Genomic DNA, 27,141 nt, shown 5'->3' with positions numbered 1-27,141 from the left:
ATCTGGGAGTCTGAGTTACTTTATTTTTAAGTGAAATGTTAATGCTTGTGAAATTCTATAGTGATAGTCCTGAAAACTAACATGACTCAGACAAGGCAATAGTTTTAGACCATATCTTAAAAGGGTAGTTCAGTTTGTACCTTACTTGACACCCCAGACACAGGACACTAAGTGTGAGACATGATATACTGTATAATATATTTCAAATATTGCCTTCATATTTCTTGCATTGTTTCTTTCTTCTACACCTTCCTCACAACTTATCCCTCCTTCTGCACCCTCCATTTACCTTTGTTCTTACATCTCTGTCCACTGTAATTCCTTCTCCCTTTTTATTCTTTCCTGTGACCTTGCCCCCTCTATTCTTGCTTGATCCATTCTTCTCCATTGTATTTCTTGGTGATTCTTTCCTTTCTCCACTGTGGTCTGGAAGCTTTTCTCATGTAGTCCCCATATCAGTGAATCTGCTTTGCTCCAAATCTTGTCCAGCCTACAGTCACCAGCAGACTGCTCATTAAAGGGAACAGTTAAACACAGTGAAATGGGAACTTTCAAAGCAGGTCTACTCATACCCTGCAACTTGTACACTGATTAAAAGCAGGAGACCCTGCAATGGGATATTTGAGCAGTGTGGTTCAGTCTCCATACGAACTGACTTTGACTTCTCTGCTGAGATTGTCAGGAGAGGTACCCAGTAGCAAAGTTCTGACACACTTTTTTACGATATGGACTTCTTTTCCCTGGGGACTGGACATAAATCACTAACTCATATTCCATAGACACATTTGAAACGACACAAGATATTACGTAGAAATGTATAATTATCCAAATTGCTCTTACAAAGTAAAATAACCCCTCACTCCATAGGGCTATAAAAGATTGCCAGAGTGGACTGAACTGAGAAAATATTTAAATATTTTGCATTTTTGCAGAAAGAAACACCACTAGCAAATGCTGCATTCTGGGCTGCAAGAAAAGGAAACCTGGCTCTTCTTCAGCTGTTGTTGAACAGTGGGCGCATAGATGTGGACTGCAGAGACAGTGTAAGCACTCATTCATGCATTCCTAAAACAAATGGTTTATATTGCTTTCCATAACGTACTGGGGAAAAGGAGACAGCAATACTCTTACTGCAAATATTTGACTTTCTTATGAAGTTTAAGTATGACCTAAAACTTGTAGTTGCCATGAAGGCAGGTTTTAAAGTAGAGGTGTAATAGCATGACAAATTACATTGGTGGCAGGTTTTGCATGAGAATTATAATTTGTGAAAACCCAAGACTTTCTCAAACTATTCATTTTTGAAGTTTAAATTTTACAAAGCAGATCCTGGCACCAGGAGCCTCTCCTCACAAAGAAATCTTATTATGTTTATGTACAGTGGCAGAGTAAAGCTAGCTTATATGATATAAACTGTGATGGACATGTTATTGTTGATGAGGATGAAGCATGATCAGCATATTGTTAATTAACTCAACCATTCACAATCAGGTTTAAATAAAAACAAGCTATATTCTTCATTTACACTGGTACAAAGTGCTACCAAGTTTGGACTCACTTTGCACTAGTGGAAGTGATTGTAGGAAGTGCAGGGGAATGGAGAATTGGACACAATAAGATTTCTTGGTGAAGATGAGCTCAGATACCCATGGAGAAAAGAGTTACCTGTATGTCTGTGGTGTATTCAGAACTCCAAGTGCATGACTAGAGTTGGATATTATATCAGAGGTAGACTGAAATCAGGTTTCATCCTCTGCTGCTTCTAATGGACCATGAGTAACGCTCTCTTCTTTTCTGGACACACCTGGAACCAGATTTGGTAATTTACATCAGGGTTCAGCAACATAAGGATCCTGCCCACGGAGCCACTGGATCTGGACCACAGAGCCAGAAGACTGCTTCTGTGCTGGAGCTAGGCAGTAAGGAGCTGCACTGGGACTGAGCAGCTGGAAGTTGCACCCACATTGCTGTCACTTCTCCCTCTGCTCCCACCTCTCCTGCTTTTCAGCTTCAGTGCAGGCACAGCTTTCAGCTGTTGGGGAACTAAGCCTGGGCCAGGCAGCTTCTAGTTACACCTACGGTGCAGCTGGGCGGGACGGTGGGGGTAGCTAGGAAGGGAGAAGTGGCAGCAGGGTGGATGCCTGCCACTGCAAGGTCCCACCACGATTCCCAGTTGGTTTCAAGCTGTATCCACACTGCAGCCAAGGTGTGGGGGATGGGGAGAAGCAGAGTAGATACTATTCCCAGCTGTCCAGCCCTGGTGCAGCTCCCCTCCTGCTAGAAACTGCTTGAGCCCCAGCCTAGAGCAGGGGGCTAGAACAAGTGGTGGCAGCACTGGCACAACTGCCAGCTACCTGGCCCCAGCACAGGTACAAACAAACGTCTGTCATTGCTAACTTGTTGCCAAAGCTTCCTGGCCTGCACCAGACTGAAACTGGGTAGTTACAATCAGTGGTCATAAATGCAGTTTTGTTGAAACATCAGTGTCTCTTCTGGCTAATCTGAGTCAATGTCATAGATGTCTTACTGCAGTGCTGATTTTTTTTTTTGATTTTTTTTTTTTTACCCCCAGCTTGGCACAACTGCTTTAATGGTAGCTTCTAACTATGGCCACATAGACTGTGTGCGGGAATTAGTAGTGCAAGGAGCAGATATCAATCTGCAGAGAGAGGTAAGAAAGGGTCCACCTTTAAACAAGTACTGAAAAAAGTGACAACTGTTAACTGGAGTGAGAAAAATGGGAGAGGAGCATTATGTATTGCCTGGTTGTTAGTCACTGGGTGCATTTACACAAGACACTGACTGCACAATAGACTAATTCTACTGCGCATTAGCATGTCATGGCAAAAGTTGTGCTAATGTGCACAACTAATATGTGGGTATTAGTTTACTGCACATTAACATCACTAAAAGACCATGTGCCGGCACTACTGCTTAGTAGTGCAGGGTACTGAGCTATTACAGGTACTAAACTTAATGCCCAATAACAACAGTGCATTAATGCACATGTAGATACTCTCACTGTGCGGTAGAAGTCTAAACAGTGATTATTCACCTGAGAATACCAAGGAATCAGATTTCAGGATTTTTAAAAAAACATTTTAATGAAAAGTGAGATCCAGGAGCTATATTTAGAAAGAACTCATCAAACATTTTCATTGTGTTCAGTTTTCTGTGGGCCAGTTTCAACTGTGGTATAACTCCCGTTGACTTTGTGCACGCTTTAGCCATTGTATTCATTAGCACAGTAACTTGCAGATATCAGGATGGGACTGTAATAAAGAGAGGGCATTTCTCATAGAGAGTGGTTTTGAAAATGGGGTCTCTGAAGTTACCCCAGGAATTACTCTGGCCTAGTATGTTTCATAATGTCCTTATTTCAGTTGGAGGCAAACTGACCTTTATAATCACAGAGCTTACTCACTCATACTCCCACCTGCATGCCAGCTTTGCCTACAAGGCAGCTCTCATGTTTTAACTTGGAAGAACAAGACACAGTTGTCTCCAGTTTGTGGATCACAGATTATAACTATCAGCCTTTGTTTAAAAAATTAAGAATGAGAAAACTCTAAGATTAGCTTCTGCAAAAATTCTTTCTGCAGCAGCATCTATAGGCACTCTCATCAGCAGGCCTTCTACAGCAAATTACTCTGAGACAAGAAGACTGCTACTTGTCCTTGGAGAGTATCAGGCTAATAAGAGCTTGCTATATTATGATGATACACGTGTTGTTCATTACAAAACCAACTGACACACTGTCTGAACTAGAAAAAGAACTAAAAAAGTATGGCAGAGTTTTGAGACTTAAAATAAACTAAGAAAAGTCAGAACTCCTGTACTTTTGTGTACTACCAGATACATAAAAAGAGATAAAAGGTAGCTATAAATATAAATGGGTAATGACTTTACTAAAATTTTTAGGGGTGAACATTACAAAAAAATGGCAAGACTTGAACAGTTCTAATTGTGTTCCTTTGACTGAAAGAATCAAAATGGACTTAGTAAATTGATCAAACTGTGAAATGTCATGGTTACATAGAACTGCAGCAGTTGAAATGAATATTTTACCTCAAATTAACTTTTTTTTCCAAACTGCCTATTATAGTCCCAATAAATCTCTTAGATGAATGGCAGGCTATGACACACACATTATTTTAGTGAAATAAGAAACATAGATGCAAAAATTCCATCCTGCAAAGGCCTCAGCAAAAGGGCGGAACTGATACTCCCAAACATTAGTTTCAAGCCAGGCAACTTAGAAACCTGGTGTATTGGATAACACCAATTCACAGTAAGCACTGGGTAAAAATAGAGCAAACATGCTCTCTAACAGTCAGACATAATATACTACTGTGGCTAAAGAAATATTCCAGGTCAATTCAATATATAATCATCCATTTATGAGAACAACAGTGAAAACATGGGATAACACATACAACAAATTAAGCTTATACCCATCACCTTTAACATCTATACATAATAATATTTAATTTAATTCTATTAATAATTAGGACGGTTTAATATTTGGGAACATATTGGTATTGTACATTTTGGATAATTATTCAAAGAAAATATATTCAGATTTTAAAAAAAGAATATAGGGCACTGCATGTGACCTTAAAATTTGGGGTGCATCAATAGAGGTTTTTTAAGTTAATACTTATGGCTGATTATTAACGAGCCATATCGACTGATGCCGATCCAATTGCTGATAGGCAGCCCAGCAGCTTGGAAAACAGCATTGGGCTAGTAGTCTGTTTGGGGGAAGGGGGGGAGGGAAAGGAGAGGACTTGGGGGTGGCAGATCAAGGACCCCACGGTGAGGGAGGGAGTGGGCCAGGAGCAGGTGCTGCACAGCCAGGGCAGGGCAAGGTGGGGCACAGGACAGAGCTATAAGCATCTTGTCCAGGAGGTGCAGGGAGGGGTGGGGAGCAGCTCCCGCTGCTGTGTGTCCCCCTTGGGGGAGGCATGGGGTTGTGTGCTCCCCGGATCTGCATGCGGAGTGAGGGCAGGCTGCTGCTGTGGGCAGCACTGGGCTCTTCTTGATATGGGGCTGGGCTGGAGCTGTGCTTGGGGTGGGCTATGACGGCACTAGGAGGTGAGCTATGGGAAGGCTGCAGTCACTCCAGAATTTTCTGTAGCTTCCTCTATAGTCCCCTTCCCAGCACCACCGGCACTGCCCACCCCAAGCACCACCCTGGCTTAGCCCTCCTGCTTCCCACACCCCCTGGGCGAGCCAGTCATGGCTCTGTCCCACATCCCGCCCCACCCTGGTAGATCAGCACCTGCCGGTGCCCCAGCTCCACTCCCTCTCTTAACGTGGGGGCCTCCACCTGCCCTGCCATTCCCTTCCCTCCCCTCCCCTCCTTCCCTTCCAACAGACTTACCAGCCAGATGCTGCTCTCCATGCTGCTGGGATGGCCATCTGCAGGCTGCAGCTGCGCACGTGCACACAGCATTTATCCGCAACATTATCAGTCATATCAGCCAAAAAAAGCCAATTGCCGATAATGTCAATTTTCATTTTGTTGGTGCTGATATGATATGGACCAATGCATTGGTACACCTCTACTTAAAATCCCTTTTTTAAAATACCTGGAACAGAGACACTTTTCAACACATTTCCAACCACTGCTAAAGCTCAGTAGAAATGTGACAGAATGTGAGGGTCACACCTATGAAACAGACAAGCCTTTTGTCTGTGTTATACAAAGCAATTTTAGATAGCCATATAAAAGAAAAAATATATGAGTAAGTAGGCTACTGACAGTGGATCAGAAATTAGTGCAGAAGAATGGGAGACAATCTAGAGACACAGATAGTATAGAGCTTTGATTCTTCAGTCAGTCTAAGCTGAGCAACAAGGATTTAGCTGTGGCTCTGACCAGAGCTGCTTGAAGTACAAAATAAGGCACCAAAATGATCATCCTAACCTATGCCATCAGTGGAAGACTTGTATTAATGAAAGTTCAAGCATAGAGGAGCCCCTCTGCACCACATACCATCAACTCCTGCCCATATCCAATCCATGATACATGCCCTTCTTTCCCTTTTATGGGGCATGGAGAGGCAGCTGATTTAACAGAACAGTCTAGAGGATGTTCTCTACTGAACAGAGTTGTGCCTGTTTAAAGCCACTGTGCTAACTGAGTAAACTGGAGAATCTTTCTTTTTCAAAAGAAACTGCACAGAGAATGTAAGCTTCAGTCAAAGATTCACCCATGCTAGCAGGCTAGAATTGAAGGCTAGTTCTTATAGCCAACACCACATAGGGGAATGACCTGGCTAGTATCAGGTACAGCCACTCTTGCCTCCCCTGCTTGAATGATCAGATACTTGTTTATGTTTGGGATGATAGGGAATATCATTTGGCATGAGTCGGGAGCAAGGCTTACTGTCATTCCTATGGAGCTATAGCAAGAAATCTTAAGTGTTTTACCACCTTGCCCCCTAGCAGGAAGACCTGATGGAAGAAAATCTGTAAAATTTCAGCTGCAGACATAGTAATGGTAGCTCTTAAGCTCTTAAGATTTATATAGGTTACAAGAGAGATAAAGAATGAGAAACTCTTGAATTCCTAATTTTGGATTTTCTTGTTCCATCTTGAGACTTGAGAAAAAGTTATAAGTAATATGAATATTACAACAGAGATCCCATGGAGGAATCTGTTGGAGAAGATGGATTTATTTGCATAAGCAGAGGGTGGGAAAGACCTTTCAATTGAACTTGTGACCTTTCAATTGAACTTGTGACCTTTCAATTGAACTTGTGACCCAAGATCTCTTACACACTCACCAATCCCAAACATCATTAGTCTGTTTGGCTCTCACTCAGTTCTCAATTTCAATAGGTTTTCATTTTATTTGTGAAAAGAAGGGAATGTTTATTGAAATGTTTCCTCTTTTGTTCCTACAGTCAGGTGCAACTGCTCTGTTCTTTGCTGCACAACAAGGCCACAATGATGTTGTGAAGTTTCTCTTTGAATTTGGAGCCTCAACTGAATTTAAAAATAAAGTAAGAGATTGGTCTGTTTTAACATGTTTGTTGATTTGGGCAGTAGCAACTGGCATTTCCTGTTGATCCAAGACATAGTATGATAGTGAAAGAATCATAAAAGGATTTCCCGATTTGCCTGTTTTCTGAGTAGTACAAGTAATGCGGTCCACTGGCAAAATATTAACTCGGGGTTAGACTTTACTGTCTTGACTTGATTGTGTGAGTTTTGTTCCATTTCACTACACAGTGTAGTTAAAGATTATGAAATCTTTAATGAAGAGCTCAGCCCCTCTTCTTGTGTTATCGCAAAAATATAAGAACAAAAGTGATTTGAGGTGGATACCACAGTTAGCGGACATATGCTTTCACATACCCGTGTGCAAGACCTGATTTTTTTTTCTATTAACAGTCTCTACTGGGGCTCTGCATTCACCCTATTCTCATGTGCCCATATGAAGGTATAAAGGTAGAGTGGCAGCGGCCCTCCCTTATTTCGCACTGACTGAGTATGCCAGCAAAATGGGACTCAGAAACTAGTCAAGCTGCTAGGACTTAGCACAGGCAAACCTTCCAAAGTCTCTCAAAAGCATTTCCAATTTATTTCCATTGCTGTGCTCTCATTTCACCTTGCTATACCAGACGTCATTGTTCTAGATCTTGTACCTGGCAGATTCTCCCCACCCCCTGTGGTATGTGTATGGTACAACAGTCCTCTTCTACGGGATTCTTAAAATGGTGGAATCAAAATCTGTGGGCTTCAAATCCTGCCCATCTATCAACCGGTCTCTTATAACACAGGCACAATTGCTTAGAAGTTGTGATTTTTACCTCTACTGAGGTTTAAAAAAAAAAAATTCACGCACGGGGCTAATGCTTGTAGTGCATAGTAATCTTTTGCATGATAACTTTCAAGTTGCGGAGGTCAGTCTTACATCTCACCTTCCACAACAGTCCAGAAAGATTTTGCTAGGGACCAGGGAATGGGCAGCTGGGAGCAGTCACCCAACAGATGGTTAAATTTTGGGAGGCCTGCTCTGCAGGGGCTAAAAGTCTGTTAGAGCTGGACTTGGATGCCAGAGCCAGGATCAGAATTTGATGAAGTTGGGAGCCAAAGCCAGAATCAGGAACAAAGTCATGAGATACCAGGAGTCAAAACCAGAACTAGGAGACAAAGCCAGAGATCTGATAAGAGAGAAAGCAAGAAATCACTCAGAAATCTAGAACAAGTACCTTAATCTTTGTCCAGATAGAGCACTGCAGGCCTAGCTTTTAAAGGCTGGATTAGGTGGAGCCTGTTACCTGTTGCCTCATGGGATTAGTTGCCCTCATTGCCTCATTACATTAGGAGTGTGTTAGGCACTGATTTGGGCTCACTGCAGCTGGTGCCTGTTTCCCTGCAGCCTCAGGGATGGACTGTCCTAGTTCACTGATTGGGACTAGCTAGGCCCAGGGCTCTGATCTGGCCTCATTACAGGATTTATCAAGAAACAAGCTTCTGAATCGTACTGGTGTATCTTCAGTGCATTATTAAGCAAACAAGTATTGCTTAAGATCGCTGTGGAGAAGACAGACACAGAATACATCTGCCATTAGTAAAGCACCAGGCAGGTTTTATTTGGAAGGCAGCACCAACCCACCAGTGGAGAAGATCACTAGAAGGAGCCACGCTGAGTACTTAGGCAGAAGCTGAAGAAATACTCAGTGTTTTCTAATTCCCCAGTATCACATGTGGAGTTACTCAGGAGTCACTAGTGTCTCCCCTTCTCACGGTCTCCCCAAAAGCTAAGTTTGGTGACAGTAAGCTCCATATCATGGTTGCCTTTGGCATTAAGTTCACAATGCCTAAGAAATCAGACATTGAATGGAAACCAGCTGATTCAAGCTAAACCTGAGCAAAATTAAAGTGATACTGGTGTGTAAAAGTTACTATTAGAAGGAAGGAGCCATCCTACTGATACCTCCCTTCATCAGAAGTGTCTGTTCTCCATTGGCTGTGGTATAGAGCCTGATGGCCTTATGGGATGCATCATTAATCCTGGACACCAACGTAGTAATGGTAGTGGTCTTCTTTCACCTGCTGCTTGCCTAGAGACTACAGTCCTTTTTTTGGGTAAAGATCTCACCCCAGTGATTTTTATGTTTGAAAATTCCAGAATGAGTTTCTGCAACTCACTGTAGCTGAGGCTAATGGTGGGTGCAACAAGAAATCCAGTTTGTCTAGAATGCAAAAGCCCAGGTTTTAGCACAGGAAAAAAGGGGGAATATACCAAGTCAGTATCTTGCATCAGCCACAGGCTCTCCACTTTGTGTCAGTTCAGGATCCCAGTCTAAAATGTAAATGTCTGTGGTTTAGGACATTAAGGAATCACCTATCCACTCAAGATCCACCAAAGCAGCAGCCCCCTCTGACATGGTGCAGCTAAAAAGGAAACTAGAAGTTCCCAGTGAAACCCTTGGTGAGCCAGAGATAAGGTTGCTCTTTACAATGAAGGTAGTCAGTTGAGAATTAAACACTGGAAGAAGACTAAGCCTGAGCCTGATTATATGAAAGCCCATTACAAAATTAGTCAGTTTGCAATAGCTTTGCCACAGTAAATGAGGACAAGAAATTATAATAACTAGAGGTACACCAATACATCTGTCCCATTTTGGATCGGAGAAAATTGACAGTATAGGCAGTCAGCTTGTAGTAGCTGATGTGGCTGATAATGTCGCCGATAAATGGCCTGCGCATGTGCGCAGCTACAGCACAGCATGCAAGTGGCCAGGAGTGCAGACTGGCAGTGTGGAGAGCAGCTGGGTCCAGCTGGTAAATCTGTTGTGAGGGAAAGGGTGCTGGGGGGGACGAGCAGATCAAGGCCCCTGCGGTGAGGGAGGGGCTGGGGCAGGCGCTGCACAGCTGGGGCAGGGCACAGAACAGCCACAAGTGGCTCATCTGGAAGGGACGGAGTGAGGGGCATCTCCTGGCACTGCATGCACCCCAGGAGGTCATGAGGGGCGTGTGCCCTGGATCTATGTGCGGGGCAAAGGCGGGCTGCTGCTGTGGGCTGGGGTTGGGGCCAGTTCTGGGCTCTTCCCAGGGTGGGGGGCTGGGTTGAGCTGCGCTCAGGGCACATGGCAGTGTGCTGGGAGGAGGGCTATAGTAAATTTTGGGGGGGGCTTCAGCCCCCCTGTTGCCCCGCTCCCAGCACTGCTGCTGCCTGCCCCAAGGGCAGCCCGGCCCAACCCCCAACCAGGAAGAGCCCAGTGCTTCTCTGGCCCCAGCCTGCAGCGGCAGCCTGCCCTTGCCCCCCCACAGATCTGGGAGCACACGCCCCCTATGCCCTCCTGGGGTGCGTGCAGTGCCAGGAGCTGCTCCCCCACAGACAAGCTGTTTGCAGCACTATCTCATGTCCCACCCTGACTGTGCAGTGTCTGCCCCAGCCCCACTCCCTCCATCACCACAGGAGCCTCGATCTACCCCTTCTCTTGCCCCTTCCTTCACAACAGACTTACCAGCTGGATGCTGCCCTCCAAGCTGCCTGGCTGCATATCGGCGATCAGATTGGTGTTGGCTGATATGGCTTGTTAAAAATCAGCCATTGGTATTGGCCCAAAAATATCTCTATTGGTGCATCCCTAATAACAACAAACCAAACACACGGCAGTAAATAGATCTGTTCAGCCATGTAATGGCAATTTTTTCCCCTAAATTTTAATTACCATATGTGTCATTCAGATACTACCGTCTTGGAGAAATACCTAATGTGGACATTTAAGCCTCACCACTCCTTAGGCTTTTCCAGCAAGTCTGAGTTGAGACCAATTTTGATAGCCAGAACAGGCAATTACTGAATAGTGCTTCTAAGTCACTTATATTGTACTTGCTGGTGTTACAAAGGCAAATGAATGTTATGATTCTTGAGAATGCTGTAACCAAGCTTCACTGTTATTCCCATGTTAATATCACCAGTCAGAATGTTTAGAGGTCTTTGCTATTTTGCTATCCTGAGCTTCTTTCATTAATTTGAAATGGGACATAACAAAAGGTTCATAAAAGGGATTTCCTTAATTGCATGTTTCCTGAGCAATGCAATCCACAAGCCAAATATCAATGGAGAGTTAGTTTTTCAAGTCTTGACCTGATTGTTCAGGACCAGTTCCTTTTGGTAAAATGCATGTTCTAAAATGGCATTATTCCAGGGGATTTTTAGGTAATGATGTTAGGGAAATCTCTGGCGTCTGGAGGGAGAGATGTGAGAGGTAGGAGGATGGCCTGAGGAATTCCAGAATAGCACCAGACCAGGTAACACGATTGTGTGAGGTGCTGTTATCCTGAATGTTTACAGAGGACGCTGTTTGAGATGGGAGGAGAAGAGAAAACCTGTAGGAGGCTGCCCAGGAGGGCTGGCTCTGTATCATCCAGTGATATCTGAGCTCTGTAGGTGGTGGAATCTGGTGGCATATTGAAAGTAAGGGATTACAAGAACCAAATATGGGAGTTCATACTGAAATGAAATTGTCTCAGGCAAGCAGTGTGCACAAATGCAGGACAGTTAATAATGCCTGGCTATACAGCTTCCTTTCAGTTATACAATCTCTGGTGCCTTCTGGTTGTAAGCGTCTGATGTCTGTACTTGCAGAATAGTTATTTCTTAATAGCTGTGCCGTGATTATACATATCCCTTTGCTCTGAATTGCTGCTGTACTCAGACTTTCCAAGCTGTTTGCCAGTAAAAAAAAGATGCTGCCTCAGCTCTTCACTCCTTTCAGCAAAAGTCAGTATTCCAAAATGTACATGAAAGGGGAGAGGAAAACACACAAAAGCAAATAAAAGATTATGTTAAATGGCTGAAAGGGAAACAGGCTCTAAAACCCTGTCTGTCTTATTTCCTGCCCTCCTTTCTTCATTTCAGCACCCTGCTCTCTCTACAGGTCAGCAATAGTCACACTCTGCTGGCATGCAAGGAAGGGGGTCAAGTTGAAGAGGAGAGATAGCAAGGTAGAAGGTAAAAAGGAGCAAAAAGGAGGAAGGAAGATGAATGAGGACAGGAGAAGGGAGGGACCAAAGGTTGATTGATTTCGGGTTGTTTCTTCTTTTAATGGGCAATATGTGTTTCAGTGGTTTGGCAGTCCTTCTACATAGTGGGGCTTACAACATGGTGTTTTTCAGTAAAGGATCCTGGACTCAGCTCCTCATTTTGATCCAACAAAGCTGAGGGTGGTTTGTCACACTTACTGGATTTAACTACCTCTGACTAGAGCTGCACAAATAACTTGTCAACCATTTCTGCTGAAGCTGTTCTGCTTTGCATAAAATATAATGGGTGTGTGTGTGTGTGTGTGTGTTGAGAGAGCGATCCACATATATGTGTGTGTGTATAAAATGAATATATGTCAATACAGAAATATACAAAATATGCATACAATGTATATTTGCATAAAACTTTGGAACAAGAATTAGAACCTAGGTCTCCTACCTATCAAGTGAGCTGTCAAATCACTGGGCTGAAGAGTTGCTTGCACTCTTTTTGTCCCAATGCTTTTTTAAGTGTTAATACCAAGGGTGACACTTTTTCAATAGGTGAGATTTAAAGACTTTTCCTATTGCTCAGCTGTAAGGGCATCTTCTGGGAAATGGGAGCTAAGGTTCAAATACCTGCTTCAAGTCTGTCAGAAAGTTTCATTGAATCTGGTCTTGTATATTCCAGGTAAGTGCCTAAAATCGCTCAGTTATAATATGTAAAAGGGAGGGAAGTGCCTTCTTTATTTACCTAAGTTCCCTTGTGGACTATGAAATATTTTTACATTTATCAAATATTCTTTTTTTCCCCTGAGACTGTTCATCAATTTCAGCCCAAAATTGAAAAGTTTCAACTTTTTCTGAAACTGGATTTATTTTTGGGGAAATAAACGATAGGCTGAAAAAAGTAAACTCAGCTCTGAACCTTCATGCTCTGTGGAGCGCACCCCAGGAGAGGCACAGGCCTTGAGCCATCTCATCTTTCAGGGTGAAATTGCAGAGCAATCCCACTCTCAGATTCAAAATTGGGCCGAAGTCTGAAGGTGTGATTACCTCAGTGGACGTGTCTTTGGTTCAGTCTCTGAAGCTGGGTTCCCTCCAATAGTATCCAGCAATCAAGGAGCATTCTTAAAATAAAGTAGTATTTACTGAGAACCCAGAAAACGGGTCTTAAAACAATAAGCAGATTGTGCACATCTGGCTTACTAGGAGCTTGTCTTCCACATAGAGATCCTGGTAAATTTGACTGCTTATAGAAGCTGTTCTATAGACTGCCTCTTTCTTCCCAGCACTCGTAGGGCTTTGGTGACACACTTGTTCCATTAAGTCACAAATCATTTCTCTCCCATCTCCTTCAGGGAGACAGCCTTTAAAAGCTGCTTTTGATCTTCCTTCTCAAAGAAAAAGTCACTTCTTAAACATTTATAGCCACTTAGGCCCCTGGCAGATGTTATTCCCGTTACGCAACAGGTACTGAGGAATTTTGTCATGTGATGAAAATGTATCTGGCTGTCTGCAGGGAGGAAAGCAGCACAGGAGCTTGCCCTGCTGATACTTACCAGGACTAGCTGGAGAGCTGCTGTTAGGGATGGATCCAGGTTGCCCCTTCTCCCCCTTTTGCTGTGGAGTGAATGCCTGTATAATGGGGAATAGGACTTGTTCCTCCAATCATCTGATCTGTGAACTATGACCTCTGCTCCCCTGTCCCTTGCACAGAACCAGGGTAACCAGGACTATACAAAGGGTGGGGGGCAGAACCAGTGCTGTTTGACCCATCGTGGGAATGCTCAAGACAGCTTCAGCTGAAAGGGAATGTCCTCTGCTCCTTGCACAAAACTGGAGCATTTTGGCTCTGGCCAGGAAGACTCCCTTTGCAGAAAACTGGGATGACCACAGCTTCAGTTTACCAAAAGGGGAGACAGAGGCAGGAAGCTGTTTACTCTGGGATGCCAGAGGACCCAGCCAAGCCCTATCAATCTGTTTGTAACATGCCAAATTAAAGCACAATACAAGCCTGCCACTAAGATGTTCTATATATAAGAAGGTACATTTTTGAGGCTGGTTTGCCAATTTTATCATGCAATAAATTGCTTGAATGTGTGGCAAGTTACAATTTATTGTGGGAGTAATAGGTTCATTGTGCAATAAGAGTAACACCTGCCGGGGGGGCCTTACTCTGTTAACTCAACACTGGCAAAATAAGGCTTACGAGGTGTTGGAGAAGCTATCATCCTTGAAGCTAATGTGTCTCTCCATTATCTTTCATGTGTGTTATGATGGGATTGATTGTATTACCCTCCTGCCTGTTATTTCCAGTAGTCCTCTATTAAATTAGATCAATTGATTATTGATATTGATAAAGAAAAGTCATATGACTCCCTCCAGTGATACAGTAAACTGTCTTCACTGACCAGTATCATACCATTGTTACTACAGTAATACCAATTAATATGCTTAGAATATTAGAGTAGCAATTTCTCACTGTTAAGGCTTGTTTGCTTTGTGAGGCACTGGAGAAGTAGGGGAGATTAGGAGAGTGTGTGTAAATTTAGGGAGTGGTTACTGATAGCCACAATGAGTTAGTTCAGCTAAGGCTGCGTGAGAAGACTGGGATGAGAAACCTGAGGAACAGAAACTGTCACTAGACAGGTAAATATAATAAGCTGGGAATAGGACAGAGAAACAGGTTGGACAGGATGGGGCAGAAGGGGTCAGTTTGGGTGGAGATGGACAGTGGGTCTATGCCAACTAGAGTATACTCCACCTCAGAGCTAGGAGAGAAACCCTGTATCTGTGCATTTTCATCACTTCTTTGCTGTCAGCTAACTTCTGTAAAACCTCCAAAATGAGTGTCATGCCTCAGCACTAGCACTAGGTGTTTCATGTAGGAGAAAAGAATCTACTATTATGATCAGCAGAGATCCTGGTTTTCTCCGATTAAAAAAAAATCCCCAATTTTTGGTATATATCTATATATTAGTGGTATTTCATTTTAATCATGGAAAGATGTGGATTTTGGCTTAATTTTTAAAAAACTGAAAATTGAGGATTTTTTTTTGTATAGGAAAAAAACAGGATCCCTGCATATCACTTCCTCATCCTGCTTCCAGGTACTTCTGGGATTTGTAGCCCACAGGTGCATCCAGTAGTAGGTTTCAGCAAATTCAGCAGCAGGGCAGCTCTGTACTGGGGGGGGGGTGCAGGGTGGGTGGAGTGGGTTTAACCCCCTTCCCTGGCCTCAGACCTCACCTGGGGTTTGCATGGGGGGCAGTCCCTGCCTCCTCCTCCTCCCCACAACCCTTCTGTGCTGGAGCAGACAGCACAGCCCAGCCCAGGGCTGGAAAGCGTGCTGGGATGCTGGGGGACTGTATATAACTTGAACCAGGAGGGGGTCTGGGACAGAAGTTTCATAAAAACGGTTTGACCCAAATCAGTTAAGTCTCTGATACTACATTTAACCAGCTTTACCTTAAACCAGTTTCAGCTGTTTTGAAACTGGTTTATGTGCACTGAGCTTCTGTTATGTTACAGGTTTAAACCAGTTTCTCATCACTTAAACTAGTTTGTGTGTAATGCCTGTCGCTAGCCTTTGGTGCAGAGTGCCCTTTGAAGAGCCACTTTGGAGCCCTGAGGAAGGGCTTTTTGTGCCCCAAAGCTCGTCTAACTTTCTTTTCCAGCTATACTGTTTGTCCACTAAGAGAGAGCTCCAAAAACATGCTTAATGTATGCAGTCCTTTCTCCCCCTAGTGGCTGACAGACATGGACTGTAACAACGCGTGATTCCTCACACCTAAGGAAATGGATTCTTTAGCTGAAACAGCAGGGACTTATGCTTGCAGTGCTGAGTTTGATCTCTGAACTTGTACACCTATGAAACACATCTGGAAGCATGTCTTGCCTATTTTGCTTCTCAGGCAGGGAATTAGCAGGTCGGAGTCAAGATGTAACAGGACATTGCACTGTGGTAAAAGAGGAATTGAAACTGAGGCAGATGTAGTGGCTGTTAAAGGTGAGATCAGTGGCATGCGACTATTAGTTCACTGGGACTGATGTGCTGGCATTAACCTAGTGGGACAGGGCAGGAGTAGGTAAGCTGAGTGCTATATGTGTGAGAGTGGAGGTAGAAAGATGGAGTAGGGAAGGAAGTAAATCTTCTCCTAAGGGAAAGTGTGGAAGGGGAATTCAGAACAGAGTTGTCTTTGTTTCTGTCCCTCACTGAAGAAACCTCAGAATAAGAATTCTTCTAGTGACAGAGCCATGAAATGTTTAGGCACCTAATTCTGTATAGCATTTGACGTCTCTTCCTACTGTACCCATTCTTTGTTTGCAGGATGGAGGCACTGCTCTGCTAGCAGCTTGTCAATATGGGCATGCAAAAGTGGCGGATACTCTGCTGAAGCACGGTGCCAACGTTCACGATCAACTTTACGTGAGTTTATTTGAAGTAGACATGGAACAAGCAAGCAAGCTGTGGTTTTGACGGTTCCCCTGCTTCAGGTGTTCTTAGCTCCAGCACTGTAAGGCATTTGCCAAAGATTGTCTCTTCTTTTAAATGTAATTGTGATAACAGTCTGCTCCTTGTGGTACTGTGAGAAGTGTACAAAGTCAGGAAAGGGGATTTAGTTCACTTTAGGTTTATTGTAATTATAAAGGAAACTTTAAAGCCTTGGAACCTGATTCTCTCTTCTGTCTTGTGCCATCTGTTACACCTGGACAACGCAAGTGCCAGGTTTTACTACAGAAAACATGGAATTGACAAGGACCTCCTAGACCATCAAGTCTAGCCTCCTGTGATGGAAAGCATCTATACAATATATATTTGTCCAAAAGGGTCTACACGGGTTCATGTCAGAATAATTGTTTACACTGCATTGCACAGGTGCAAACAGCTTCATAAATTTCAAGTCAGCGTAGAATCAGGCTCTTGGTTTTAGCAGGTAAATCTGCAGATAATGCTAAGATAGAACTGCAGTTGCATTTCCTTAAACTCATTTTATACCAGTATCCAAGCAAAGTGAACTTACTGGGCATTCTTAACCTGTGAGTGTGCTTTGAAGAAAAAGTAATAAAATTAAGAAAAATAAAAAGTGACTCAATGAGCGTAATTTAGTTGGACTTTTCAATAAAGCTGGAAGGCAGTGGTCATGTCTTTGGCCGAATCCCCATCTAACTTACTGCAGTTCTCAATCAAGCTGAGCTGTAATACTGTAGAAATTAATAGTAGAGGTGTGTGAAATAGGCCCTGTTCAATTTGGATTTGGCCTGAATCTGGGACAGTGATATGAGCCGTTCATTCGGATCAGTGTCCCTGATTTGATTTGGCCAAAACCGAATCTAAAGATTCAATGCTGATTCAAGGAATCAGCAATTTGGACATAGACACAGCTTTAAAAGTTTTTTCTACATACCTTGAGGTACCAGTGTGGCTTGTGAATGCAGCGATACTGGGGTGGATGAAGTGTCCAACAGGAGCGCGGGGGGGCCCTGTGTGCTCAGCAGTGAACTGGGGAGTGTGCTGGGGGGCCCCAGCGTGGCCCCCCAGCTCAGAGATTGGCCGTGGGGGGACATCGGGTGCCCCCTCCCCCACAGGCCCAGGAAGCACCAGTCACCGGTGGGGGGGGGGGCCTCCACTGTGCTCCCTGGCGGACCCAGACCGGAAGTGCTTCTGGTCCACTTCCAGGTCTGCTGCCAAGCACACTGGGGAGCCCCCTACACTCCTGTGGGACAGTGCCTGTGCCCCAGCATTGCAGCACTCACGAGCCCCTGCTACCTAGAGGTATGTAGAAAAACATTTTAAAGCCGTCTCTATGTCCGAATCGCCACGTCTCCAAATTGATTCGGAGAGATTAAAGGGTCCTCTGATTCGATTCAGACATTCGGCCACTGAATTGGGCCGAATCTCTGCTGGATTGAATTGGGGACCAAAGCTTCGAACAGCTCTAAAGAACAGCTGATTTTTCAGTGCCGTCCCCTACTCCTAACTAAAATCAAATCAGCTATGTTAAAAAGGAAGTCAGTCATGTGGTTATGTTGTTCTTTTGGCTAGTACTACAGGATGTTCAATTCTGCAAGATACAGACTGTTGCTACGTGAGAGGCTGAGCATGTTCCACTCCTGCTGACTTCACTGGGAGCTGAGGGCACTTAATACATCATAGAAATTCTCACCTTACAGATTCAAAGCCCAGATACACAATCTCTCTTCTACATGACACACCTGGCCATGACTTGTTAAAAAGGGTGTTCTCTATTTATTATTGCACAAACAATGATTACCTTTCTAATCTGAAAGGCTATAATTACCAGTGTTCATCATTTTATGCTATGGGATACGAAGGATTTCCACTGGGGTCTAAAAATAACAGTACTTGCCACACCTGGAAATGTAAGTATGAAGGCAATAAAATGACTTCCCAAGCCTATCTTCTGGAATGACGCAGCGTTTCTCAACTGCGTCAGAAAGCCTGTTTTTATAGGTTTGCCTAGTCATACAGCTGCACAATAAGCATCCAGTTCAAAAAAGAATAAAATAAAAAGCACATTCCCACAAAAACAAGGATTAGCTCCAGTTTTTTGCATGTCATTACTGAGTTGAGTTTGTAAGGTGGTATCTGCCTAGCTGTTTGTTTGGCAAATTTCCCAGTGAAAGACTTCAAAAACATGTCTGACAGAGCAGTTATTCCAAAAGCATCAAGATTTACATTTTAATCTTTAAATTGACTAAATGTTAGGAAGAGAAGGACCCTAATTAAAGGAAACTTTGGTTTTTGTATTGATTGGTTGCTATACTGAAGAGCTGGTTTAAGATGACAAAACACCACTTCCTGTTCTGAAAGAAGCACCTGAACAGAAGGACTCCTGCTCTGCCTGTCTTGTGGGTTAGGTCTGGGAGGGCTAGACAATCTCCCTGCTTTGTGCAGATGCACACTTCCAAGACAAAAACAGCGCAAAGTCTGGCCAATCCATAGTTATATCAGCCTGTCATGTTGCAACTAGTCAGCACATAAACAAGTAAAATAATCTTTAGCTCCTGCAAGTGTAAGACTTGCAGAACAAAAGAAAGGTGAAAAATAATATCCATTCCATATTTTCCTTCTTTACTGTAAGGTTCTTAGCAGCTGATGTCTTAGTATCAAGAATAAACTTTCCAAATCTGGAGCAAGGATCATTGCATCCCACTAACTCTGTGAAAGGCCCCTGTTGATTGGCGGGGGGAGGGGGGATATAAAGCATAACTTCTGTATTTCAAGTAGTCTAGTTGAGGCCCAGTGCAGGGAAGCACAACTAATATTTTAGCAAGGAGTTTTCCCTAACGTGCCCCTTTAGGCTGTGATAAAAATAAACTCTTTGTGTCTGCATATATGCAGTTCCAGAAGGATTCTAGTACGTTTCCATGTATATACTTAAACCAAAAAGCTCTCTCTTAATCACTGGATAAGCAAAGTGGTTTATACTCTTTGCTGGGATCTAGATGCTCAATATGCTCTTCACTGGTATCAACATAGATAGAGATTGCAACTTTTCTGAATGCCCTGTCTTAACCCCTGCAAGTTTCTACCTTTAATTAAATAGATGAAATAGTAAGAGGAGGTTGTATTTTTTTTCCCCTTTCCAATTTTTTTTTTGCAACAAAACATGGCTGTTTCCTCCCCAAATTACCTGGAAAGTTCAAAACATGTTTGCCTGAAAACCTAAAATTGAAATTGTTTTAGTAGAAGCAGCAGCACATTGTGTTGGGAAAAGGAACACCAAACCAAAATCTTTCAGCAAAATGATTAAAAAATTAACAGAATTGTTATTTTTTTTCAAAACCTTCTTACAAGCTCTATGAAATACTTTACCAGGTATAACCCACTGCCATGTTAGCACAGCACTCTACTTAGGCTAACATACCCTGCTTCTCAGCAGGGCTAATTACCTTGAGTCTTGTGCCTCATCAATGCCGCTATACAATTTCTGGCACCTGTGCCAGTTCATTCATTTATTCAGATATCTCTATGCTCTTGCATTTAGATGTGGCGTTTGTACTATTGGCCCTGGTTGAAGCTCAAGTTTTCACTGAATGGTAGTCATTACTTGTGTGTATTTAAAAGAAGGTGCTACACACAGTTTGGTCTGTTGTGTGAACTAAATCATGCATTGTGGCAATCAGCGTCTTGTGTGTTATTAAGTGGCCCAAGAACATAATAAAGTGAACAAGTATTTTATGTATAAATCTGGTGTAGTTCAGTACTTAATATACTTCATTTGTTTTTATTCAGGATGGAGCTAGTGCACTATTCCTGGCTGCCCAAGGAGGCTTTCTGGATGTAATCCGATTATTGCTGTCTTCGGGAGCAAAGGTCAACCAGCCAAGGCAGGTAATGTGTGACACTTCGGAAGCGGAGATGGCATCTAATTAACGCTTGTCGTGAAAACAGGGTTGGAATTTCAAAGGGCTTTTGCGAGTTAGGTCTTCTATGAGTGCTGGGTATATAACACCTATAGAAATATAGAAATTTTCAACATAAAACACTACTACAACATGGTATGCTACATATCACATGCTGAAGTCAGCAGATTGGGCTGTGTGCTTATTAGACTCTTAACTGCTGCTGTGCCTTCTGTATCAAAGTTGATCCAAAAATCATGGCCCTAACAAGGACAGTGGTTTCATGGCTCATTACATTTATGTGCTCCCTTTGCTAACCTTTCTGTGCTCCACAGCTACTAATAGCTCTTTTCCCTTTGAAATGTATATATAAAAAAAACAACAACAAAAAAAACAAAAAAAAACACCACAATTAACTTTATATATTTCAGCTCTTTTTCCTTGCCCACTTCTTGTTTAAGTGATCACACTTTCATTTAGACAGAAAGAAATATCCTATCTGATATTTAGCCTAGGCAGTATCTGCTTATTTTTCAGACATGAGGAAAGACATTTTGTACTTGAAAACTTGTTTAACATCTTTTTCAAATACACAGTTGGCCCAATAAAATATACTAACAAACAAAACTCATATATTCACTGATCACTGCAAGACCAATGCTACTTTGATCTTTGATAAAACCTTTTATTTTTGTGTGTTTATTTTTCTGCTGCCTATACACTTTGTAGAACTCAGTCTTAAATTGTAACTTAAACTGCTTACATGCTTGGCATCTGTCCACTGCCCCACTGTTTGCAGTGAATTACCCTCTAGAGTCTGATCTAGCAAACATCTTAAGGACATGCATAACTTTACCAGGAGAATAGTCTGATTGCAAAGAATGAGGCTGCTCCTCATGTGTTATACATGTGTTTAAGTGCTTTGCTGGATCAGAAACTTCTGCACTAAGGGCCTGATACAACTACTGCTAAATGGGCTGGAGTTAGATCAAGCCTTAAGGGAATATAAGTGTGTTAAATTGCATCAGAGCCTAAGCACACATGAATGTATCCACACTTTTGCCATTTGAGGTAAAATTGACAATATACCCAGTTTTCAAATTAGGAAGCCTTATATGACAGCTAGTTCTTACTATTGGATGCTGAAATTAGCAGTTGAACATAAAGTGGGCATTTACTTACAAGACAAAATTTTCTCCCCACAATCAGCATGGGGAGAAAAGCCCTTCACTTTACATTTGCATATAAAGAAACCTCAGTAAATACACTGGCTGTGCTTGAACTACTGCTAAAAGCAGCATGTGCTCAGTAATGGAAACCAGCTATGAAGTTGATTAAATGGAGCCAACACTGACCACAACTATAAAATACATGGCCCATATGGCATACGTGCTGATGGTAACCAACAACAAGGTAAGTTAGTGCAGCCCATCTGAATAAGGTATACGATAGTGGGGTCCACTAAGCATAGTCCCCTCAGCTCTTGACTCTTTTTCAAGTCATCATAAGCCACTACACTGAATACATTTTGAAAACAGTGACAAATTGATGCATTTTATCCCTTTTTTAATACTGATGCAAGTTTTAGTACAGATAGTCCACAAACATACCTTTAAGTAGTACTTATGTGCCTCCTTAGATAGTGTACGAACTATGTGTGTTTTCAAATTTGCTTCTCATTTCCATATGCTCAGGGAAATCAAGGTGCAACATTAAGGAGTGGGGAAGGGGCTGCAGGGGTAAAAGTTGGGGGCGGGGGGCAAGTGATGTCAAACAAAGCTGCAGGCATCTGAACCCTGAGGCCTCTGGGCCTGGGATTGCATGTTGAATGCCTGCCTGGATTTGGGAAGTATCCAAAGCTCCACAGTGGGTTGGGGAGGGAGGATACTTACCAGTGATAGAGCCACAAGGCTTGGCAGTTGAGCTCTGCTTAGTCAAATTTTGCCCAGTTGAATTTGGAACTAATTTGGCCTGGAAAAAGGTTTTAAAAAATAGTTTGTACTACATATAAGTAGAAGCCACAATTCTACTTAAAAGCATGGAGTACCTATGCTAAAACTTGTAGCGGCCCCCTGCCTGCCCCGTGGCCAGTGCTTCCTGTTGCAGGCGCTCGCAGCCACATGGGGCTGTTTGGAGCAGGTACAGGCAGCCCAGTGTGGACTGCAAGTGGTTACAGTGCAGGGCGCTGGCCATGGGGTAAGCGAGGGGCCACTTTTCCCTGTGATCGGCACCAGCTTGTAACCAGGCTTCACTGCCAGCCTGGGCCCCGTGCCGGCACTGGGCTCACCCGTTGGTGGCAGCAGCTGCGGCCCCCCCACTTACCATGCTGGGCACTGTTAGCTGTTGCTGCCCAACCAGAACTCGCATGTTGGGCAGCCCAGAGGCAGTGGTGGCAAACACTGCCCAGTGCGGCAAGTGGGGGGGCCACAGCTGCTGCCGCTGTGCACAACCCCGATGGGCAAGGCTGGAGCCAGCGTGGGGCCCAGGCTGGCAGTGGGGCCGGGTTACAAGGTGGTGCTGAGCACGGGGGGGGGGGGCAGGGGGAAGTGGCTTCTCACCTGCCCAGCGCCCTGTGTTACAGCCACTTGTAGCCTGCATGGGGCTACCTGTGCCTGCTCAGGACAGCCTCATGCAGGCTGCAAGCAGCTGCAGTGTGGGGTGCTGGCCACAGGGTGGGGAAGGGACCGCTTTCCTCTGCACCAGGAAGAAGCCCGGGGAAAAGCTGAGCACAGGGAAAAGTGGCCCCTAGCCTGCCCCATGGCCAGCACTCCATGCTGCAGCCACTCACAGTCTGCAGGGTTGTCTGGAGTAGGCACAGGCAGCCCCAGGTGGGCTGCGAGTGGCTGCAGTGCTTACCTGAGGTTCCCGTGCCACTGGGACAGCCACGTGTTCCCAGGCAGTGGGGCCGGGTGGGCCGTGGTGTTGTGGGAGCCCACCGGGCTTCCCTTGTGTCCTGTTGCCCTTGGTTCCTGTCATTTTTTATGGGAAACAAGGGTAGATAAATACTGATTTTCTAAATTTTTTAGGGGCCCCATGGGCCAGATAAAATGGCCTTGTGAGGTGGCTGCAGCCCGGAGGCTGTATTTTGCCCACCCTTGGTCTAGACTATGATTTATGAAGTATTGTTGGAAGGTGTTCAGTAACACATTCTAAAACTCTAGTGTAGTTCTGGTCAAATTAAAGTCAAGCAGGTCCTTACGTTACACTTGACCAATTTTAGCCCATGTTCGTGTATAAGCTGTGTCACGGGGTGGGGCGCAGGGGCGGCCGTGATCCCCCTTGCGCCCCTTACCGTGTCACATGGGCGACCTAGCACCCTCTTGTCTCGCCCGCCATGTCTTTGCTGTTATGGTTCTGTAATGGAGGCTGCCTACGATTCCCTTGTCCACGGTAATATGTTGGCACTATTCCCCGTCCCTTATAGGGTGACTCGGTGTACCCCAGCCTTAAGGGCTATGCGTGCTTCCTACCTCCCCTTTAGCACGCCCCAAGCCTCGCAGTTGTTCCTGGACGTTCTTGGGTCCTTGCCCTTCGGCGCCCCTCTCTGGCACCCCTGGGCTTGTCTCACACCCAGCGCCCCTTCTCTGATGCCCCTGGGCTTGCTGGCCTTCTCGGGCCTGCTGGCAATACTCTTCCAATCAGGCTCAGGCGGCCTGAGCCTTACCTGGCCCCCTTGACCCTTCGGGGTCCTCTCTGGTCCACACCCCACTGGGTGTCTGACGGTTACATGCACCCGCTCCTGGGGCCTGTGCCGCACCTCTTGTGCTCCCTCGCCCTCTCTGGGGCCTGTGCCGTGCCTCTCGCACTTCCTGAGCTGCACGCCCTCTCAGGCTGGGGCCTCAGCCCCTATACATCGAGCGCCTCTATGGCACTTGCTCGCCATGCCCACTGCGGCACTAGAGTCCCCAGCACTATGGAGCCCTCCGGGACTCTCTCTTAGTCCTACACCTGATTGGGGCTCAGGTGGCCACAGCTGTGCCTGGCCCCCAGGACCACCGTCTCGGTCCCTTGCCCTACTAGGGCTTCTCTCTCATCTCACCCCACAGGGCAGGGGTCAACACCCCACAACACACGCGCCACTGGCGCAAACCACTGTGCCCGCCCAGCACTGCTAGCTGTGCTCTGCTGGGCACCAGGAACCCCCAGATTGTTGGGGAGCTCCCATGAGGCCTCCTCACACCCGGTCCTCCGGTGTAACAGTAACCCAAACTAAACCATAAGCCTGCCGGCCATAACATAACAATAAGCCTCCTGGCTAAAGCGTCTACTCTAGGCCCACCTGGCTGTCTTACAAGGCCTTCTAATCAAGGTCCTCTCAACCCTCGCCATGGCGCAACCCCTTGGATGGTGCGCCACTCCTGCACCTCAGTCTGCCAGACAGGAACTGCTAGCTAGGCTTTGGCCTAGCTGTTTATAAGGGCCTGACCCTGACCCTTTTGGTCATGTGACCAGCCTGGTTGCCCCAGCAACCCACATCTGTGCTGCTTCAGGGAGCTTCAGCAGCCCTGTTCCTACTGCTACATGAAAACAAATAAAAATGACAGACATTTCACTTTTGGGTCAAGAAAGCAAAATATTAAAATGTAAAGATCTAGAAGCTCATCTGATCTAGACTGGCAGATCTCCATTAATGCCACCTCTCACCAGCTGAGGATCTAACTCTTATAAGTCTAATTATGCCAGTTCTGTGCCCCTGGAGCTACTTAATTGGTTCAGGGATATTATGGCTGCTACCTTATTTGACTTTTTCTAAGAATGAAAAAAAACCAAAACATTGTGGGATATTATAAAGCCCAGAGACACAAAGCAGTCTCCTTAACTATGGGTAAGATAAAGGGCAGCATAAATTTAGTTTAGAAGAAAATGATAGGATATGGAATGATCTGATATAGTCAGATATAGTTTTATTTACTTGCAATCAAATAAGAAAATAAAGTTTGAAATATGTAATGTCTTTAAAACTGTATTTACCAGTATTCGAAATATAAAGTTCTGCTTGGTATAGAGAGGAAAAATACAGTAGTCATTGAAAGTAAAAATATATTAATCATTGGATAAAATGGATTGAGACCCATACTGTGTGGAATGTTTTTGTTCCAGCAAGAGTGAGGACCACATCCATCTTACTGAACCATAAACCCTCTAGCCTACATAGGTCCCTTCTTTGGTTGCCCAGAGGCCCAGCCTCATAAGAAAGGATTAAGGACAGTGCCTGACCTGTGGTATGGTGGTAGAAGTCCTATGCTGAGAAATCATTATTTGTAGAACATTTTTATGGCTAGTTTGCCACTTTATGGTGTCTTAAATTGGGTGCCAACGTAACATCCTTGCCATTCATGCCATGATTAACATGTTAATTATGGCATAAATGTAGTGCATAGAGGGGCCTTAGACACAGGTAAGTGTTCATAATGGTTGTCTTTATGTAGTCATGTAGCTGTCCAGCTAGTTCATATCTTACTCAGTTGACATGTGCGCACTTACATGTCCACACTGAAGGGAAGTAGAACTGCCACCTTATACATAAGTACCAAAAATGTCATTTGCGTCACTAAAAAACTTCCTTTTAGATGCACAAAGGGAAACAGAATTCCATCCAGAGTATGCAGTAAATGTTCTCTATGTAGAATTCCTCACCCTTATGGAAAGGATCTTTTCAAACTTATACCACCCATCTCATGGCTCTGATGTTATGTCTTAGCTCCCTCTGTTGGAGGTTGTTTAGACTGTCATCAAACACTCAATTTAATGAGGGGGATATCACGGGACACTGGAGAGTGACAACCTTTGCTATCACTCTTGTGCACTTCAGTCATAGTTTTAATCATACAGGGGAGGCTTTGAATTTTATTTTTAAATTGCGAAGAAAATTCATTGCATAAACAGGGTGGGTACTTGAATGTGGGAAGACAGTGGTATCAGGAAAACACTGATTACTGCATACAGAAATTATGCAATGATTGGAAAAGATCTTTTTCTTTACTGCATACTGGACTTTGATTTGGAGTCATGATCTCAGGATGTGTCTTTGCTCTTTTTGTGCATCCAGAAAGCAGAAATGTGAAGCCCAGAAACCACCAAAGAAGGGATGCATAGGTCTTTCTTCCAAGAGTGGTGAACAATTAGTATATAGAAAGCAAAGTACTGCACCAGTAATCATAGGATCTTGATAATTTTATCTGTAGTCAAGCGGGTTCTTGGCATGGATGAGAAGAATAATCTTCATGATATTATGTCCGGATGAAAAGTTTTAATTGAAAAAAATAATGTTTTTGTATTGCAAACTTTCACTGGTTTCTTTTAGCTGGTTTCTTGGGTGCCTAAGGGAATTAGGGATGTAAATACCACTCGTATCTCATCTGAAAATCCCAGTTCAATTTTGTTATGCTTTGTTCTACAAAGTCTACAAGATACACCAATGCATAGAATAGCTAGAGAAACTGATAAGCACTGGAGGAAATAGTATGTCAATCCAACTTAATTTGCCAGAGTTGCAGTAAGACTAGGGTGGCCATCATAGAGGACAGTCTGGTTGTCCTCTGCCCCCTATTGATACAAAACCTGATGCCTTTATGTCCCCTATTTTTCTTCAAGAGAAAAATAGAGGACATAAAGGTGTCGGGTTTCGTATCAATAGAGGACAGAGTAGGAGAAAAGCAGAGTGTCCTCTATGATGGCCACCCTAGGTAAGACATAGACAGGCAAACTCTTGTATGTGGCTTTTGAGATCCATAAGAGCTCTGCATGAGCAAAGGAGTCCTGCAGTAAAATGCA

At 44.1% G+C, this 27,141-nt stretch overlaps 1 protein-coding gene across 2 annotated transcripts in view; it reads left to right on the top strand.

Annotated features, from left to right (window-relative positions):
* The window catches only part of ANKRD29 (ankyrin repeat domain 29), a 55,011-nt gene that overhangs the window by 10,396 nt on the left and 17,474 nt on the right, over window positions 1-27,141 (top strand). The window contains exons 2-6 of one of the 2 annotated variants that reach the window (XM_090039821.1): window positions 933-1,043; window positions 2,573-2,671; window positions 6,915-7,013; window positions 16,328-16,426; window positions 20,258-20,356. In XM_090039821.1, coding sequence (XP_089895947.1) covers window positions 933-1,043; window positions 2,573-2,671; window positions 6,915-7,013; window positions 16,328-16,426; window positions 20,258-20,356 — 507 coding nt within the window. The remainder of the gene's footprint in view (window positions 1-932; window positions 1,044-2,572; window positions 2,672-6,914; window positions 7,014-16,327; window positions 16,427-20,257; window positions 20,357-27,141) is intronic. The other variant, XM_090039822.1, reaches the window with a different exon arrangement.

This window comes from Crocodylus siamensis, chromosome 3, assembly GCF_052110815.1.
Source record: "Crocodylus siamensis isolate JL-2025a chromosome 3, ASM5211081v1, whole genome shotgun sequence".
In the NCBI taxonomy this organism is placed as follows: domain Eukaryota; kingdom Metazoa; phylum Chordata; order Crocodylia; family Crocodylidae; genus Crocodylus; species Crocodylus siamensis.
The sequence above is the reverse complement of the archived record's forward strand: the minus strand, read 5'-3'. Positions and strand labels throughout refer to the sequence as shown.